This window comes from Larimichthys crocea, chromosome VIII (genome assembly GCF_000972845.2).
Source record: "Larimichthys crocea isolate SSNF chromosome VIII, L_crocea_2.0, whole genome shotgun sequence".
Taxonomy (NCBI): domain Eukaryota; kingdom Metazoa; phylum Chordata; class Actinopteri; family Sciaenidae; genus Larimichthys; species Larimichthys crocea.
In genome coordinates this window covers 4,429,705-4,448,091 of record NC_040018.1, presented here as the reverse complement: position 1 = coordinate 4,448,091, position 18,387 = coordinate 4,429,705, and the positions used below count along the sequence as shown (strand labels likewise).

General features: G+C 41.6%; 1 protein-coding gene across 16 annotated transcripts in view; it reads right to left on the bottom strand.

Moving 5' to 3' along the window:
* The window catches only part of madd (MAP-kinase activating death domain), a 49,001-nt gene that overhangs the window by 23,276 nt on the left and 7,338 nt on the right, over nt 1-18,387 (bottom strand). For 10 of the 16 annotated variants that reach the window (XM_027281430.1, XM_027281428.1, XM_027281422.1 and 7 more), the window contains exons 2-16: nt 17,511-17,735; nt 15,969-16,613; nt 12,080-12,383; nt 10,498-10,629; nt 10,281-10,394; nt 10,085-10,165; nt 7,331-7,387; nt 6,332-6,504; nt 5,458-5,693; nt 5,213-5,369; nt 4,997-5,100; nt 4,707-4,912; nt 4,356-4,609; nt 3,984-4,123; nt 2,910-3,011 (exon numbers count right to left, since the gene is read on the bottom strand). In XM_027281430.1, coding sequence (XP_027137231.1) covers nt 2,910-3,011; nt 3,984-4,123; nt 4,356-4,609; nt 4,707-4,912; nt 4,997-5,100; nt 5,213-5,369; nt 5,458-5,693; nt 6,332-6,504; nt 7,331-7,387; nt 10,085-10,165; nt 10,281-10,394; nt 10,498-10,629; nt 12,080-12,383; nt 15,969-16,613; nt 17,511-17,569 — 2,764 coding nt within the window. In that variant the 5' untranslated portion in view covers nt 17,570-17,735. Of the gene's footprint in view, nt 1-620; nt 681-2,909; nt 3,012-3,983; nt 4,124-4,355; nt 4,610-4,706; nt 4,913-4,996; nt 5,101-5,212; nt 5,370-5,457; nt 5,694-6,331; nt 6,505-7,330; nt 7,388-10,084; nt 10,166-10,280; nt 10,395-10,497; nt 10,630-12,079; nt 12,384-15,968; nt 16,614-17,510; nt 17,736-18,387 lie in introns of all 16 variants that reach the window. The other 6 variants (XM_019273403.2, XM_019273410.2, XM_019273407.2 and 3 more) reach the window with 2 other exon arrangements.

Sequence of the window (18,387 nt, the reverse complement as noted above, 5' to 3'; positions counted from 1 at the left end):
GTTCAACGGTGATAGCCGTAGAAAAAAAACCCTAGTAATGTTGGCACAAACTTTACTTATCTGCCAGGCTGTACTTATCAAGATGGAAGACAACAATATAGACAACCTTATAAAAGCCTACATTTAGCTAATGTTTCACCGGTTAGGCTGAAATCATCATAATTTTACTGTAGTCACTGCTTTTTGAGCACAACACGATTACAGTATGATTGAGCCCAACCCCATTTGTACTCTGTGGGAGCATAAAGGACGAGAAAACTCTGACAAACAATGGATGCTGGTAGATTAGCTCAATCTGTTCTGTTGTTATTCTGTATCTGTTATGTACCGTATTGTTTCCTAAATATACTTTTTCTCCTAAGACCTTTGAAACTCGCTTGTGATGAGCCTAGTTTAATAAAGAAAGCTAATCACAGTGAAATAAAGAGTTAGTCTGAAGAAGGAGAACAGTCACTATGAATGGTGGTGTGACAAGACAACACACTTAATGCTCCACTGGATCTTTGATGACACACACGGTGACTGAAATGAGGATAGACAAAGGGGGAGAATGCTAGGAGATGTAGTTGACTGGCTTGGAGAAGCATGCAGCTCACTCGATTAAAAAGGGCAGAACCCACCTTCTCCGCTCCCCGGGCCGGCCTCTGTTATAATCTCCATTAGAGAATTTAGCCCAAATACTGCACACAAAACCCAGAATTAGTGCCGCGAAAAAGGTGGACCGAGAGAGGGACACCGGCCCAGACACAACCAGTCTGAACATCAACCCATAACACAACAGACATGCACACTCAACATGGCGCCAAAACAAAGAAAATCAAAAGTAAAAGAGAAAGGGGCAAGACAGAATAGAGAAGAAGACAATATGTACTGATGATGGTTTCGACCCTGGAAGTGTTTGATAATATGCCATGTGTTTGCACACACATTCAACATTTACTGTACCAAGTAGGAGCTGTGTGTAGCTCATACTTTGTTGTATATACTGAAGGGCCATGTGAATAATGCCAGTTCGACAATGAAAAATGCAAATCTAGACCAATGAATGGAGTCGTTTCTTTACAATTTGTGCATGATGTGAGGTAGAAATCTTGGTTTGAGCACAAAGACACAAAAGATAATCATGACACACAGTAAAATACTTCGTAAGAAAACCTGCGACCTTTAGTGAGTGACCTCAGAAAGGGGGAAGGAAACACTCGATAATGGGAGCCACCACACAAGCAAGCAAGGCAAAAAAATAAAGAAAAACACACATGAGAGTCGGGAGGCAGCAAAAAAAGTTCATTCACTGAGGACATCACCCAGAGATATAACTGTAACTAGCATCAAAACATTACTTCTTGTAGTAGTAAGGATGTGCAGTCTGTAGTCACGGAAAGGAAAATGTGCACGTCATAGTGCATCAAAAAGACTCCCAGCAGTCACACACAGAGGAATGGCAAAGGAACGAAGGGGGAGGCATGGAGATACACAAATGACTTTAAAGAGGTGTGTCTTCTATCTTAGTCCTATGCTGAGGAACAGGGTGTAAGATAGGTAGGGAAAGGTCACTTCAAGGGTAAAGCCTAGTCAGGGGTTAACCCCCCTGACTAACAAACTATCACACCACACATGAACATACCCGGGCTGTCGGGGTCATCTGAACGACAAAGACAAAACACATCATAATCAAAAGGAACAGAACATTTTCTATGGCAGCTATTCCACGTGGAGTGGAGCTATTGAGTTAAATAACCATGCTTCGCCTGGTTTTTCTCTCATCTGAAATTAAAATCCAGCCTAAACAGAATTCATATTAAATTATTAGCCAATTTAAGAGCAGTCTTCTAACAGTTAAGACTTTAATAAACAGCCGAATAAGAGCATCAGCTGCGACTGTGCTTGGAATAATTTTGTTATGTCTAGGTCTCCATTCATGTGTAACTGTGCAACTACCCATGAAACCTTATAATCGAGCAGCTGGTTTGAATTGCTTCCTCTTTCTTTGTTCTATTTGAAAAAAGACCTGCCGTACCACATTTCAAATGACACCACGGTGCACATGTGACGTGTAAACCGCTCCAAACATGCTTAATTAATAATTGCAATTTATTAATAGTCTGAGAAAAACTGCACGTGAGAAAGAGTTGCTCATCTCTACAAACGAAGAGCAAACTGTGACCATGGCAACAACAAATGTGAAGTCTGTTTTCGGGTGGATTTTCCCATTACTCGTGAGAGAAAAACATTGTTTGATACATCCTCAATATTCTCCTTTAAAATAGTGCCATATCTGTTTGGCAAACCAGTGGGAAGAAAGTCAGGCTATATTTAAAAAAAAACAAACCTGCTTGCTCCACTTCCTCCTCAAATTCAATATTGAAATATTCTTTTTTTTTTTTTTTACACCAACATAACATTTAGAAAAAGAAATGACAACAAAAAGGCAGAAAGGGACAGTCAGTAAATGAATGAGGTCAGAGTAAAGTTAATAAAAATACTACGCTTTTCTGTTTAGTGAACATTAATTATGGTTTTTAGTTGGTAAGCAGTGCCGGCCAAAAGCGTGATTATGACGAGTTAGGGGTTAATAATTATTAGAATTTTATATATATTAAAAGAAGGGATTCAAAATGGTTTTGGTGTATAATGTAAATTAGTATGTTAAAATATAAATTAAGAATACTTAACAAGAAGGTACATGGCTGCAAACATGAATGATTTAAACAAAATATATTGAAAGAGTGGGTCAGAGGTATCGCCCTTCTCTCACTACTGTACCTGTTACGTCATCAACAGAACATTTAACTTTTTTTTTTCATTACCTCTGAAACACTGAACAACTGAGACAGACAAACAAAAACACCACATGAAGACGTTAAACGGACAGTCTTGTGAAAGTGATCGGGTTAGCTGTGCTGTTCTACCTTTTAGGCTGGGGAAAGGCGTTGCTTTGTCCCTCGCCGCCTTGTTGGGAAGGGCAAGATTGGACAGACTGAAACTGGTGCCGTGGTTTTTGTAAAGATTGCCTGAAACAAAACAAAAAAAACAGGAATAAAATTTAGACGATCAAGCACTAAAAAATAAAAAAAAAAGAGAAGCATGTTTATTTTCATCAAAACAGTGATAGAACTGACTGAGCTACAGAAAAATAAGTTGTCAAACTAACCCATATTAAATATGTAGATGGACAATAAGAGCAGACTCAGTCGTTATAATAGAAGCTTTCATTTTAAACAAAACCTAACCTCTGAATTAAACCTGATTTTTTTGCAACTTTGGACAGTGGAAACAACATCTGATGTTCCAACACTCACTCTCCTTTTAGTCGTAATCTACTAACTTCTGAGTACTGTATACCGGTATGTATTTTATATTTGCTGTATATATTTAACTCTTTACCTGCTAATGGCTTCACTATGTTCACCAGCTAGTAAAGCTATTAGCAGCTAAAGGGCCTGTTTGCTGTCTGTTGTTTTTTTTTGCTAAAAGAAAACTGACCGGTTAGAATGAACCAAAACAATGAGCTAAAAGACACTAAAACCTTTCACAGTAACTTAGTGGAACTAAATCAGCACACAACTCTCTATATGTTTGTCACAAAAGTAACCCCTTTACATACACGTAGTGATTTAATTAGTAATAGATTACAACTGTCCTAAAGCGCAAGCTTAAACTAAATCTGTTTTTATGTGTCTATATCGCGATACACTGATTTTAGTCACAGTCTATGCTAGCTCTTTGTTGCAGATCAAGTAATTCTGTCCTCTACACTGCATGAAAAGGCAACACCATTTCACACTCCACACTCTGGATTTGAGGGCATGAGTGGGCATATTCAAGCTTAAATTGGGCGTAAAGTCTTCAAGAATTGGTGAATTGGGCCTGACAAGTGCTTTTGGTGCTCCAATTCATCATCACCCACATAATCTGCCCACTTTCCATGTTTTACAGTTTTGACTTAACTGAAAAGAAACCAAATGCAATTCAAATGTTCTCACTGGCAAAGGACATTAGTCCTCCGAATCCATCATTGCTGCTGTTGGATATGGTGGAGTTTGGCGAGCTGTTACGAGAGTCTCCCTCTCCGTCAGACTCTCCTGGGAGCCTCAGGCTGCTGGGACGTAAAGGACGCTGTGCCCTAAAGTAATTAACAAAAAGACATTAACCGTGGTAGACACAGGAAGATATGTATACTGTATGAGAAACTCTCAACGTTCATACCACATCACAACACCAAAGATTCAAGACCACCATGAATGGAGAGATTAATTGGACATGCTGGGTTATGACAGAGAACATTGCATGGTTTGGTCAGAGAGCCCATTTGAATGATGAACACATTCATTCAAGTGATAACAAGTTTAACACACTTGTTGCCATTGAGGTTCTGGTTGAATCGAGGCGTGTATGACTCCACTTGCTCCTCTGCATCCGGGTCATCCTCTGAGGGGAAGCCGTACTGAGGCTCAAAGTATGGGTTGTCATACTCTTGCTTTTTGTTGACTGGGTCCACCAGGCCAGGATCAGCTGGAGGTCTGAGGAATGGCTGACTGCCCAAAGCAGGGACAGGGTTCTGTAAAGTGGCACTTGCTGATGCTTCAATTTCAGGAGCTTCACCCTGATCCTAGACAAATGAGCACACAGGTTAAAGGAAAATATGTAAATGTCTCCTCAGAGTTTCTACAAAATTAAGTTTTCCACTCATTAGAATGATCACACACATGGTTGACTCCCTGGATGACTGTACTGGGACTCGAGCTTGCGGTTGTGCTGGAGCTTGAGCGAAGAGGTTGTCCATCGGAGGGTTCGGCAGGTCCGTCCCCGCTGGGTGGACCCTCTGAGCCATGACATTCCCTGAAGTCCTCGAAGTCTTGAAACTCAACCTCACTGGCGTCTCCCAGTGCAGCGTGGGTAGGCGGGTCCAAGCCTAACACGTCAATTCAGAAGATTACAAAGAAGGAAAGTGTACGCATGTGATCAACGCACATTTTGTAATGAACCGACGACTTACTTGGGGTGTCTCCCTGGATGTCACCTTGGATCATCTCGCTCACAAGGTCTCCAAGTGAGGAATAGGACGAGCTGGAGTCGTCGTATGCCTCGCTGTCACTACCACTGCAACAAATGAAATGTATTATCACCTGCCACCTACCTGCAGTAAGTACTAAAATAAACCAAGAACTCAACTAAACGGATTAAACTGGATCGTTAGGCTGGAATGTCTCACCTGTCTGTGGGGTCTGACTCATTGCCCTCGTCCTCCAAGGGACCAGCCATAGCTTCAACCAGCTGGGAGCTTCCATCATACACTCTGTAGAGCACCGGCTGTAGCTGGTGAGCATACCACTTGGGCTTGTCACCGATTAGAGAGGGATCAAACACATCTGAAATAGAAGCATACAGACTTTCACACATTTCTTATAGTGCATATTGATCAAGATAGAGACTGCCATCATCTTAACCGAGTCTTACTGTTATGTATCCTCTGAAAGGCGAGGTTGGTAGGATTGAGAGCCCATTCTCCATAAAACTCCACTGCCTGGGTGTGAGAAAGTTTATCTGCGAAGCTGGAGCGTCGTGGACGAGATGCGAGAAAAGAGGAGGACTGAAAAGCCACCACGGGCCGGGGGAAGAGGCGCAAGGTGCGAGTGTGCATCTGGAACCCCTGGAGGACATTTGGGGAGTTGAAGAACCGCACCATGGCGACCCTGAATGAGGGGAAAAAAAGTTAGTTTAGCTTAATATTTCTGTCTACATATTTACAAGTTATATTTCTGACAACTTCATGCACACATCTGGGTGATTAAAAAAAGCTACTGCTCTCGAACAGCTGTTAGCACTAGGCAAGGCTAGCACACTCTCTGTGGAAAGACCGGAGATCCATGCTGAAGTGAGGAGAAGATGACAGGGACGCAGAACTGGATCTAAGCGCCCAGAGTGGAAAAGAAGGTACGAACCAGGTGTACCATCTGTTATCACAGGAAATGTAAGATCTCTCTCTCTCTCTCTAATAAAGATGTAGAAGCTAACAGTGCTAACCAGGCTACAAAGGGAATTTGGAGAGAGTAGCATCACAGAGACTCGCTGGAAACTCTGGACGGTTTTCAAACTTGTGAGAGCGGACAGCTGAAGACAGACACTGTTTTTCTTATCTACCTCGTACATTGTGAGCCGCTGTTTTTTTCCCTGATGTGGGATCAATAAAGTCTACCTTATCATTAATAGCCCTGAAATTCCACATCAGTGCATCTCTAAATATAATTCTTGAGTTATTTTTTCCCCTTTTTGGAGTTCCATACATAAAATGAAAACATGACAAATGGACAAAGAAACATTTATGGCTTGCCTGGTGGCTACATCCACAGAATCAACATCATTGCCGTAAATCAGGGGGTTGAACTCTGTGGAGGATGGCGACGCCTTATCTCGTCCAGGCGGTAGCAGGGGCATCTCCTGACCTTCCTGGAACTTCTCCAGGTTCAAGATGGGTTGGGTGTTCAAGCTCATACTGGCCAAGGCCTGGAACAGGTGACGGTGACACAAATTACAAACACAGCGGTGGATCTAAAGACAACAACACAGCGTTGTGATGGACCACTCCCACGATTGGCATCAACATTTAGTTGAATGATATCAATTTCTACATTTAAATGGGACGTTATATAAACGTTTGCCCTCTCTGTGGAGAGAAAACGTTTAGTTCCAGAGTGACTGACTGCTTGAATCTGGTTTAAAAGGGATTTCATGGGATGATCCAATTTGCTAAATTGATCTAAATAGTAATCCCTCTTACTACTAAGCATCTCTGCTACAGAGCAGCATGTTGAACGGGAGGAAAGAGATAATTAACAACAGGTTTTACCCCATTTTTACTCTTATCAAATAAAGCTACAGCTGCAGATTTGTGCATGTTGATGCCTGTGGTGGGTGTGTCATTTTGGAGAGGAGGAGCACAAAGGGAAGTAAGTCACTATGCATGATTTGCTTGGAGGGAACTGCTGCAGACTCAAGTGTCAGTGTTTAGCTTAGCATAATGGAACATTTAGTTGCTGGGTCTGGATGAATGTTAACTCTGTCGAAGTGATTTTAGCTCCATCATATCTTGTTTTGGTTACGAGAACACTCACTGATGCCAAGATAGATGCACGCACATTCAGTCATGCTCAAGCCAGAGCTAAGCAGTGTATCAAAAAACTGATCCGCAACATTCTGTGACACTGTTTATGCATTTTTTCATAAAGTCTTGAAGAACAGGAGACAAGTAGTAGTGACAAGCAAAATAATGTGAGAGAGAAGATATCCGTGCAGGGGCATTACACATTCCACAGGAGGAGAAATGAGTAACCTTATTTTCAGAGGAGAAGATCTGCTTTTGGGTGATCACGGTCAACCTAACCAGACACTAGGAAGGGGATAAGAGAGATGCGAGGAGAATCAAATGAAGGCCTGGGATGATAACTTTGTGACTGACACTGGAACAGCACATGATGGAAGGGTCACCACCGTGGCCCTTTCCCTTTCTTTTCTTTGTCTCCTTTCAACAGTACTTCCCTCTTTGTCCAATTTTCGCTGACAGCTTTATGAAGCACATGGGTGCCACCCAAAAAACGATCTAACTATGTGAAAAAAAATATGCTGATCTGTTTGTGCAATAAAGGAGGCTCCTTGCTGCTTCATCATTTTCATTTTCTATTCTGCATTTTACTGAAGAAAGGAGATAAAAAAAAGGATACATTTGTGTTCGTCTTGACAAGGTGATGGAAGGCCAGTCGTGCAAGAGTATTTGCAAGACTGACTGAGAGTGAAGATAAGAGACTGAGAGAGAGAGAAGAGGAATATGAGGAGAAAAGAGATGCTCAACATGAAAGACAGTGAGAAACGCAGACAATGCAACAATGTGACCAAAAACCAGACTTCACCTCCAGAATCCAGCCACTAAAAGACACATGAAGACCATCCATGGTGACCGACCAGCGGTTACGATGGAGTGGTGATGACAGATACAAAAACAGCAGATCTTTTCAAAAACATAGATAAAATACTTGCACAGTGAAGCTAAATAAAATATACCTAACGTCTAATTAACCTACGACAATTTTGTGAAAGTAAATAAATCAGACCCTCCTTTGGGACCGATTTATTTTTAGTGATTCAGTGTTAAGTGCAAGTATTTTCAGTGACTCTCACATCAGCAGCATTTTGCTTTGGCATCACAGTCTTCATATAATCAACTTTCTTTTTTTTTTTTACATTCACAGATATCAATATTGTGTGCTTGTTTTCCAAATACACAACTGCTAATCTGAGGGGTTTGCACACTTCTGCACACCAGCCTCTCAGTCACACATCTGCACACAGGGGGAGAGAGAGAGAAAGAGAGAGACAGAGAGAGAGAGAGCTGCAAGTCACACACGGCTAACAAACTGGCTCTGATTCAAGGCATGTTAATCAAAATGGATGGATGGATTTGAAAAGATGTAAGGACCTAAAAACTGTTTAAGAAACAAGTTTTACGAAACATATGAACAAAAGGTTTATGTTGGATGTATTCAATGTGAGAATTAACTTCAGTGTTTGAATCGACTTCATAACTTATAAAGATTTGTTCTTGCATGCCTAAGAAGTCCTTAGTATTAGGGGTGGGCAATCTGGCAAATAAATATCATGATATATTGAACCACAATCGCGATCCATGATTTACTTTGTGCAACCTTTGCTTAATTCTGAAATGTGCTATCATATATAGCTACATAGTATTGCATTAAAGATACTACACGTTTCAAAACGGCAATTCAATCCTGGATTTATTTAATTTACCGTAGAAGCCAAAAGATACATAAATAAAATATCACTTTCCTACTCAATTGCATTGTCAATCAGCATCACTCTACTGGTTTGTTCATGAAGTGCAAATCTGCCAGTCAATTCGTTAATGTGAAGTTTGGAAACAGAAGAAAGAAGATATTAATACCACCATCTCTATTATTCACCTGAAAAGTAGATTGTGGACGCCTAAAATAATCAAATTGCCCACCACTACTCTATAAAAACCTCCATAATTTGAATGTGATGTTTGACTTGAAATGTATGATAAAAAGTGAATGTTAGTTTTATTATGATAGCCTTTTATAGTGTTTCACAGTGAGGAAAAATCTACTGTTGCCATGTGTGAGCATTAGGGCGAATTCAGACAGGAACAGATTTTTCCATTCATTTGAGTGTGGGTAGTCTTGCTTTGTTTATTTTATGTACTAAACATCTAAATCTGTGTCTGACTTGCAATTTACGCTGCAAGATAGTGACATGACATTTGTTGAGAAACATAGACAGTAAATGAAGCCTGCATCGATAAAGCAGCGATATAAAAAGTAATTTCCTGATTGTAGCATCAAATTCTGTCTGAATGTGCCATTACTGTGCATAAACAAACATGAAATGACAGTAATTAAAGTTGCAGAATTACTGTGGAAGATACAGTCTAACGAATAACTGCCAATGACAGCTGAAAGTTTAGCCACAGCTAAAGGGACTTGTGTGATGGGTGATTAGTGTTGCTTGCAGTGCGCAAGTACAAAAAAAGAAAGTTGTGTCCATGAATCAGAACCAGACTCTAAAGTTAAGTTAGATAATCGGGTTAGGGGGGCAAGTTAGTTACTACCAGTATTACTAAAGGTTTTGCTTCAATAGCAGGGTCCTAGGATCTGATTTTACCTCCAAGAGCTACAGCATGCAACGAAAACAGGAAACAAAAAAAGAACAACATTTGTTTATGTTAGTGCACCACAAAACCCATTTCAAATGCTCTCACACTTCATCTACAATACATACAACTGTGTTGAAGAAGGAAGCCCTTACTCTTCACACTGCTGAAAGAGAAGTTTTACATTCACATAAAAGTTCATTTAACTAAAACGTCACAGGAACAAACATCAAAAGGTCGGGCTCCAGACCGGTACCTGGATTCCAGAAACATCTCTGAAAATTGTGCCAGTGGTCTCGCTGGCTTTGGGCCGAGCCCTGAGCTGCCATAGTGCAGCAGAATAATAAAAGGTTACACTGACAGGAATTTAAGAGGAAATCAGACAAAGACATGCAGTACCTGTTTCAGATGTTTCTTAAGCTCGCCTGCTTCGGGCTCTGGAAGAGGTGGTAGAATCTCCGCATTGGTGGGAGCTATAACCTGGAGACAAAGACACAACAATCTAAATTTAGATAAGAAAGGGGAAAAAAACATTGTTAATCTAATAGATAGATGAATCAGACTTTATCTGTCATCATCTCTTATCTGTACCGACCTTGCTGCTGTCAAGGTCCACAAGCCACACGTCATCCGGCATTTTGAAATCGGCTTTGTAGAGGAAGAAGCTGGCCGGTACTCCTATAATGTAGGGAGTCGGGGCAAGGAGGAGCTGTGGAGAGGAGAAAAGAAATGTTACCACAATGGACAGCGTGTTAAATTAAGAACTGCGTCCACTTACTTGAAATACGTTTAAAATAAATGACATGTTTCACCTGTTCAGCAGAGGCCATGCATGTTGGCAGTAAGGGGATGACGGGGAACATGTACTCCAGAGGGTAGATCATGGCCACAAAGGCCATGACGCTCATCGACAGAGCATTGTAATCTCTGGATTGAAGAATGACCTGAGGAAAACAAAAATGGCAGGCATTGTAAACTTTTATTTTACTGCATATTTCAATACAAAACTTGTGCATGTCAAATTTAAATAGACAAACACTTGCTCTGGTGCTCTCTCACACACAATTTTCTGTCTGATCAATCCACATTTCCTTCTTTTTTTCTGTGTAATATAAAAAGATGTGAACGTCCGAGATATTTGCCTTGGATTCATAACTGCAGTATTAAAAACTGAACTGTTATGAAAAATTCATTTGGCAGCACAAAGTCCTTGAAAGAAAGTCGTTCTGAAAGCTTTCGGGCAGCACTTAGTTCAGCCTGACTGAATTTAATGATGTATTGAATTCAGCTTCAAAAATGGATGAATACAGGATGGTAGCATTTCATACAGGTGGAGAATGAATTTGCGGTGGAGGACCTGGAGGAGGAGAAGGTTAGGATTGGGGTGCAAATAACACTAAACTAATGAATGCACCATCACGATACGATTCGAAAGATTTTTTAAAAAGGGACAGTGTGCTTTTGGTAACATCTTGTGAGTGTTCCATTGACTTGGAATGAATTATTAATCCTTAATCCTCACTCTGACTGCGTAAACAGGAAGAGGTAGACGTCGGCGTCTGTGTGAAGAGAACATCTAGACGGGTAACTTGATAGAACTGCTCTACAGCGCGACTAACGGCTGGCTGACCTAATCGCTCTTCCTGCAAAGCCAACGGGGGGAAATGGGCAGCGAGCAGAGTGCCAGGCGTAACACGGGGGATTTGAATGGGACTTAATGTATCGATACTCGCGGGTGAAAAACCGATACAAAATATCGATATATATCGCAGGATCGATAAAATTGCTCAGCCTTATGCACCATTCACGAAGATGCTTCAATCAATCTGAATCTTTTGGCTCGGAGAATGTTATTTTAGCGACAGTGTGGTCTTTCTGCAGTGCGACTGAAGCTGTGGTTTGATTTGCGATGGCTGCAAACGAGCCTGTGTATCGATGTCACTGTAAACCAAGAGCAACGACAGAACACTACACCAGCAGCAGCCAAGGATTTCTATTACATCCCTTACTAATGCTTCTAGTGTTCATGATAGGAGAAACACAGATGAAGAGTCTTTCCTTTCAGTCACACGGTGTCTTCTTTTTACCCATCATGCTTTGTCCACGCTGCAGTAAAATGGCCTCGGGGAGCCTACATCTAACAGAAAATGTCTGATGAAGGTCACTCAGGGCATTTCTCAGGAGGTCTTTGAAAAAAGTTCTTTGTTCAGACGGGGACATGCAGCTGCACTCCAAAAAACCACTGACCAATCATGACATACTAAATATAGCTTTGCTTGTTATTTCTCCTCAGTTGGGTCTTTAATAAAATACATTCAAAGACATCAACACATCTACTCGTGGACTTTAAAAATACAAAGAGCCCAAGCGATGATTCGCTGTGCCTATTCTTACCTTGTGCTCTAGCAGGACACAGCTGAGGACCTGAAGGCAGGCGTCCACACCCAGCAGCTCTAAGGGCAGGTGCAAGGGGAAGTCGACCATGGAGAAGCGAGAGTTATCAGGCAGGGCAAAGGTGAGCGCTCGTTTGAGTTCATGAGGCAAGACTTCCACATCCACGCGCCTCTGTCCCGCCACCGGTACCGGTGAACGCAGCAACCGGTACACCCAGGACTCGATCTCCCGCAGGTCGGCCAGCAGCTGGCTGCCTTTCTCGTCCACCGACAACGCCCCAGTGAATACTCGCCACATGGTGTCCCTAGAAAGGACATAAACAGTGTATATTCAGAAGTCCCAGCACACGCGCACACGCACACAGACAGTTTCCTTTACCCCATTTATTATTTTAATTATAGATTCTGTTGATCTGTCAAATGTCAGAAATTTTTCTAAATGACCAAATATGATGATGTGATGTCTCCAAATTGCTTGTTTTTTTCTGGCCAAATGCCCAACATAAAGACATCTTCAATAAATTTCAAGATGTGCGACCACAAGTCCAAAACTACAAAGTGGTCATGCATTCATAAACTTTATTTCCTCAGTTTTCTTGTGACAATGAGTTAATTTCATTTCATTTTCTCAAGATCTCAAAATGAATTATGTTATTGTCTCGAGAAAAGTTTGGTAATCCTGAGATCTCAAGAAACTGATCGTTGGCTCAGGATAACAACATGTTAATTACATAAATACACATAAATAACTGGATAACTGGAATTATCTTGTAATCACGAGAAAATGGAGGAAATAAAAGGCATAGCATGATTAATTATCTTGAGATTTTAAAATAATTATGTCGTTATCTCTGGAAAATAAAGTTTTGTTATCTTGAGATCTCGAGAAAATTATCAGGATAATGACATTGGTTATTACAAGATAATGACACACCGAGAAAACAAATGACATTAACTCATTGTCACAGAGGAAATTAATTGTATGACTGCTTAGGGCTTCCCTACAACAAATTCAATAAAACTGAGGACAGGAGATCCTCAAATCTGAGTGAATATCTGACATTTTTTCATGATAAATGTAAAGACTTGAAGACGAATTGTTTTAGTACTTGTTGAAGTGGTTCGAAACATAAAACACAGAATGAATAAAACAGTTTGGTCTTATTAATAACTCCTCTCACACATCCCAAAAATATCTCCAAAAACAAACCTGAAAGGATGCACAGAAATAGTACAAACAATGCAAAATGTTTTAGAAATATCAACACCTCGTTGGAACTGATTGTGTCTCAAATGCCAAGCTTAAAATTACTGAACAGTTAGGCCTACTGAAAAAACAGTGGGAAAGAAAACACTGCACATTGTGTAACAGCATGATTATATACTGACATTATACAAAGTGACTCTTATTAGCAATGACATAATCAGAAATGTTATGTGACAATTAATGTGCATCAATTGGTTGATCACATACATAACACATACATTTTATTGCTGCAAACACACGGTGAAATCGCTAATATGACGAGCAAATGAGATTGAAAACACAGGAGAGGCTCTTAAGCGATTGCCTAAATATTGACGTGAAAACCCTCGACTCAACGCACACGTGGTGCCATTAAACCCTTTCTGGAGTGTATGCTCAGTGTGTGTGCAGCAAGGAGGCAGATAAATCATTAGTCCTTTGGAGCCCTCCCACCAACTGCAGCTGCTACCCAAAGGCAGCCCGAGACCTCAATCTGTCAGAGCCGCCATAGCACAAAGCTCGCAGCCATTATGCAATGGCTCTCCTCCTCCTCTGTCATTGCCACACTGCATTTCAACCAACCATGTCAGGAGGTAGCAGTTTTTTTCGAGCCCTTGGCTAGAATGGCCTTTTTTCCAAGGTTGTCAGAGAACCAACGGTTCTTTACTGATAAATGTGGATGCACTGCGGTATGTTTTTAAAAATAATGTCAAGGTGTGAGATTAACTGTGCATTAGACATTCCTACAATCCCCTGTAGTGATGAGAAGGAGGGAAAGCTGCACTGGTTCCTCCGCTATAAACAGGTGACAGAGGGGAAAACATGTGCACCTTGGGTGAGCAACAACCATACTGGGTCTAAGCCAGTGTGAAGTGACAGCCTAATTAGCACTTTGTCACTCCAAAATTGCAATCTATTGTGTCACCCATGGCAACAGAATATCCAAAAGACCTCTGCAAATACTGCTACATCACAACAAGATGCAGTGGACGGCTGTGGGTGTTTTTCCACAACTTAAGTAAAATATGAATCAAACACACCTGGTGGTTTATTAAGAGAAATACAATATGATCAACTCTTTGCTTCAAGTCTAAGGGTGCATTCAGCCGCAGGGATGTCCGGCTGTGTGTGAGGGTGAGGGAGAGCTGCCGGGGGTGTGTGTCTATTTGTGCTGAATGTACCCGCTGTAAAACAATCAGGAAATGACTTTATAGCGCTGATTAACCAACTTCATCAATGCTGGCGCTCGCTCACTCTCATTCACTGTCTATATTACCCAACCAGGACTCGCTTTCTCCCTCTCTCTCAAACCATCGGACAAAACAAGAACAGAACAAATTAAACATCTTCGTGTCACTATTTTGCAGCAAAGCCACAGTTTAGTGTGTGTGTAGCCTCAGTTTCAGAGACATTTCAGGATGACTGGAAGCTTTTTTCCGCTGCAGGTCGCTGCGTATTTTGGAGGACACCCTTGTGGCTCGCACCGCCACAGCCAAAAAGCACAACCCGACTCAAATTATTGGGAAAAACCTACGTTTTCACCACAGCATCGGATCGTGTCTGAATGTGGCCTGATAATCGTGCTTTTTTTGTTTGTTTTATTTTCTGGTTTAGGGTTATAACTTCCCCCCTTTTCTAGAAAATGTGCACAACTCAAATATCAAAGAAAAATGTTGCTGTACCCAACTGAAGTCTTTCCATCACTTGTTCATGTCTAATATAAGAAATTACATCTATCAGTCTTAAAAAAAAAACATCTTTGCACCTCAGATGAACCTATAACACTGGATCAATTAACTGTAATATAAAATCATTCAACAATCCTATAAGGAGCTGCGTGTTTTGGTTACTATTATTTATTATTAAGGTGGAGTGTGATAGCATAAACCCACACTGTGAAAACATGACACAAGCCGCAGATGGCCTGCAAAAAAATCCATGGCGCCACAGACAAAGGCTCTTGTGTTAATTCTGCAACACAAACATACACAGAACAGGTGGACAATGAGAGAAGCAGACGGAGAGAGAAAACATCAGCAGGAAGACACGTTTTCTGCTATCTTTGTCAACTAGCCTTAAAAAGGATTTTAAGAAACTGTCAACTCTGTTTGTGTGGTTAATAATTTGCAAGTGACGGCAAATGAGCATGAACGCACTGATGCTGTTCAACAGCTTAGAGATGATAAAGACAGCTTACAAAGTGTTTTTAAGCAGTGCTCTTCATTCTTAAATTAATTGGAACTGTGCATGTTCAAATCTCCGGCTGTAAAGTTCATTATATTGCACAATACAATCATTTTGTAAGGGATAAACATTGTACCAACCGAGTCGAGAACTAACAATTCATACTGTTAAAGTAAATACCACGGGTTTATTAAAATCAAAGGTTGTATCCCCTTGGTACTATTAGAGTACTCAGCAAATTTCATGGCGATCTGCCAGTTAGATAACGAGATCTCGTGATCAAAGTTGAGATTTGGCCGAAGGGTGACACGACAAAAAAGGTCACGGTGTCAAAAGCAATAAGTATTTGCCATCGGGAAAGCATGCAATCAATCAGACATTGGTTTGATGATTAGATAGTGGCCCAAAGAACTCATAGTACCACCTTCAAACCAAAATAAAATGGTCATAGATGCCTCACCTCTGGGTAGCACGAGGGAGCCCAGCTCGTTGGGTTAGCCTCTGACTGCAGCAATCCACCAGCCTCTTGAGAATATACAAGCATTCCCTGAAGGTGGAGAAGAAAGGGTAGTGGCTGAGTATGCACAGCGAGGTCAGCGTGCTGTTGCGGTTCCTGGCTGCCATCTTAGCGGCGCTCCGTCTGTGCTGTGGGGACTTGCCGGCGTTTGGCTCGGCGCCCGGTTGTCCGCTCTCTTCTCCGGAGGACGGAGGAGGCGCCAACTCGGCATTGTTAGGTGCAGATAACGTGGAGGCCGGGCCTCCGCTGCTGCCGTCCGACCCTTCGCTGGCAGACTCCGCCGCCTGCGCTGCCGCCTCTGCCGCGTGGCCACTTTTTTCCCCTCGAGTACGGTGATGTCCTCGCTGGAAAGAGCGGTAGAAGTTGACGCAGATTCCGTAGCGGGTGATTCCTGAGTCTTTGTCGGTCAGCGTGAACACAAACGAGGAGTCGTCGCGAAGGCTAACCCGACGCTGGCGTATGCTCAGGCAGCCCTCTGGTTGGCAGAAAAACACAACGTCTGGTGGGAGCGGGAAGTCGTGGTGGTCTTCAAGCGGGTAGCGGCGGAGGAGCTGAGGCGTCTGTGCCACGCTGTCACTACTTGGTTGCCTGGAGGGGAGACGGACAAACATTTTATTTTGATTTTAAAGCAGCAAAATGGTCAGCCAATCGTTACTGCTACTGTATGAGTTATGCATCTAATGAGCCTGAAAATCCATTTCCCTTCATGTAGAAACATAAATTTAATTTGAAAGGGTGGTTAAGTGAAGAGAGAAGAATTTCATAAAGGAGAAACCAAAGCATTCGACTACTTGATTGTACAATGCAATGGTTATCAAAGCCCTGACAGGAGTCTGGTGGCTACAGAAGAAAATTTCTAACTATGTTTAGCTCTTTAAATCTAAAAAACTTTTAAAATCTGGTCAGGGGAAGTAAACAAGTAACACCTATCCAACTGCACAACTCTGAAATTACCCTCAAGCGCAACTCTTAAATCCTTCAACATCCCAGTCGAGATACTCCGTTGCTAACTCGGCAGACTGGACCGTTCTCTAATTTAACTGTGTTCATGTGAATCATCCTTTCCCGCCCGTGGCTGCTGTGCTTCAAACAATGTGCTACTATGCTTCATTATGCATGCTAAAAATCATGTGGGAGAGCGCTATGTGTGCTTTCTACATGCAGTATTTTATACTGTGATTGTGACTGATAACGTCGCCTTGTACTGTGGCAAAAAGTAGAGCTGCGACAAGATTTTCTGAAATTAATTTTTCTGCTGGAAGCAACGCACGCTGTCACTGAAATGAATGAGTTTTTGGCACAGTATAGTTGTTGGTCTAACAGTGCCAAAATGTCTTGGCTTGTCAGGAAAATGAATTGCTGTTAAACAGTAAAAATTTCTTGAACTGGCATCACTAAACTTTAATTTTAAAGCCTCCCTTTACGACATATTGACTCAGATATTCCTTAAAACCAACACTACATAAAGTCGGGCGAACTTCTTACCTTGCTCCGACCACCACTAGGTAGTCAAGAAGGCGAGGGCACGTTTTCTTTTTCTCCATTTTGGATTGACGCCGTCCTGTATGTCACGGCATACAGGATTTATGTTCCCTCTTGAGTCAGTGGAGCCTTTCCATCAGAAAGTTTAGGAAAGTTTGGGCCTGAAGTCGAAACACAGCTCCTCGATTATCATTGTGATGGTGCAGAAACAAAAACACTGAGTCAAACCTGTAAACAGAAAAAGCAGATGAAACAAATATTTTAGGTTATGTGTTTCTATGGGCACAGTCAAATAAACATCAACGAGAAACAATGAGGATGCATTATGAAGAAATCTGGTTCACCACCACTGCATAACACGGACCGGCCATGTGATTTCAGAGTTAGGCTAAATATGGGATCATGATTTATAGTCAAGGACTATAAAGAAGTTGTGCAGTGTCTACTCGAGGTTGCAGTAGTCTCCCACTTCCCTGTGCCTGCCACATCCCATTGCATTCTGGTTTATTGAGGCTACTGCCACTGAAGAAACTAGAACTCTTTCCCACTTCTAAAACTCATTTCCTTTTTGTTTGGCAGTTCATCATTTATGAAAAAAATTAAATCTGAATCTGGCGGAGAGAAAAAGGCTCTTGAACATGACAGCAGCGATAGTTCATTTTGTAAAGATGTTTTCTTGCTGTCAAACGGCGTCATCGCTCTTCTGGAAATGTCTCGTCTACATGTTACTTCGCAGGAAATGAGAGACAACAATTATTACACGGTGACATTACAAATTCACATTTTTTACTGTGTGATCATCTCTAACAGACAGGGTACATGGCAGACAATAAGACAAAGCTGGAGAAGGAGCACAAAAGATGTCAGGCGTGACAAGCCT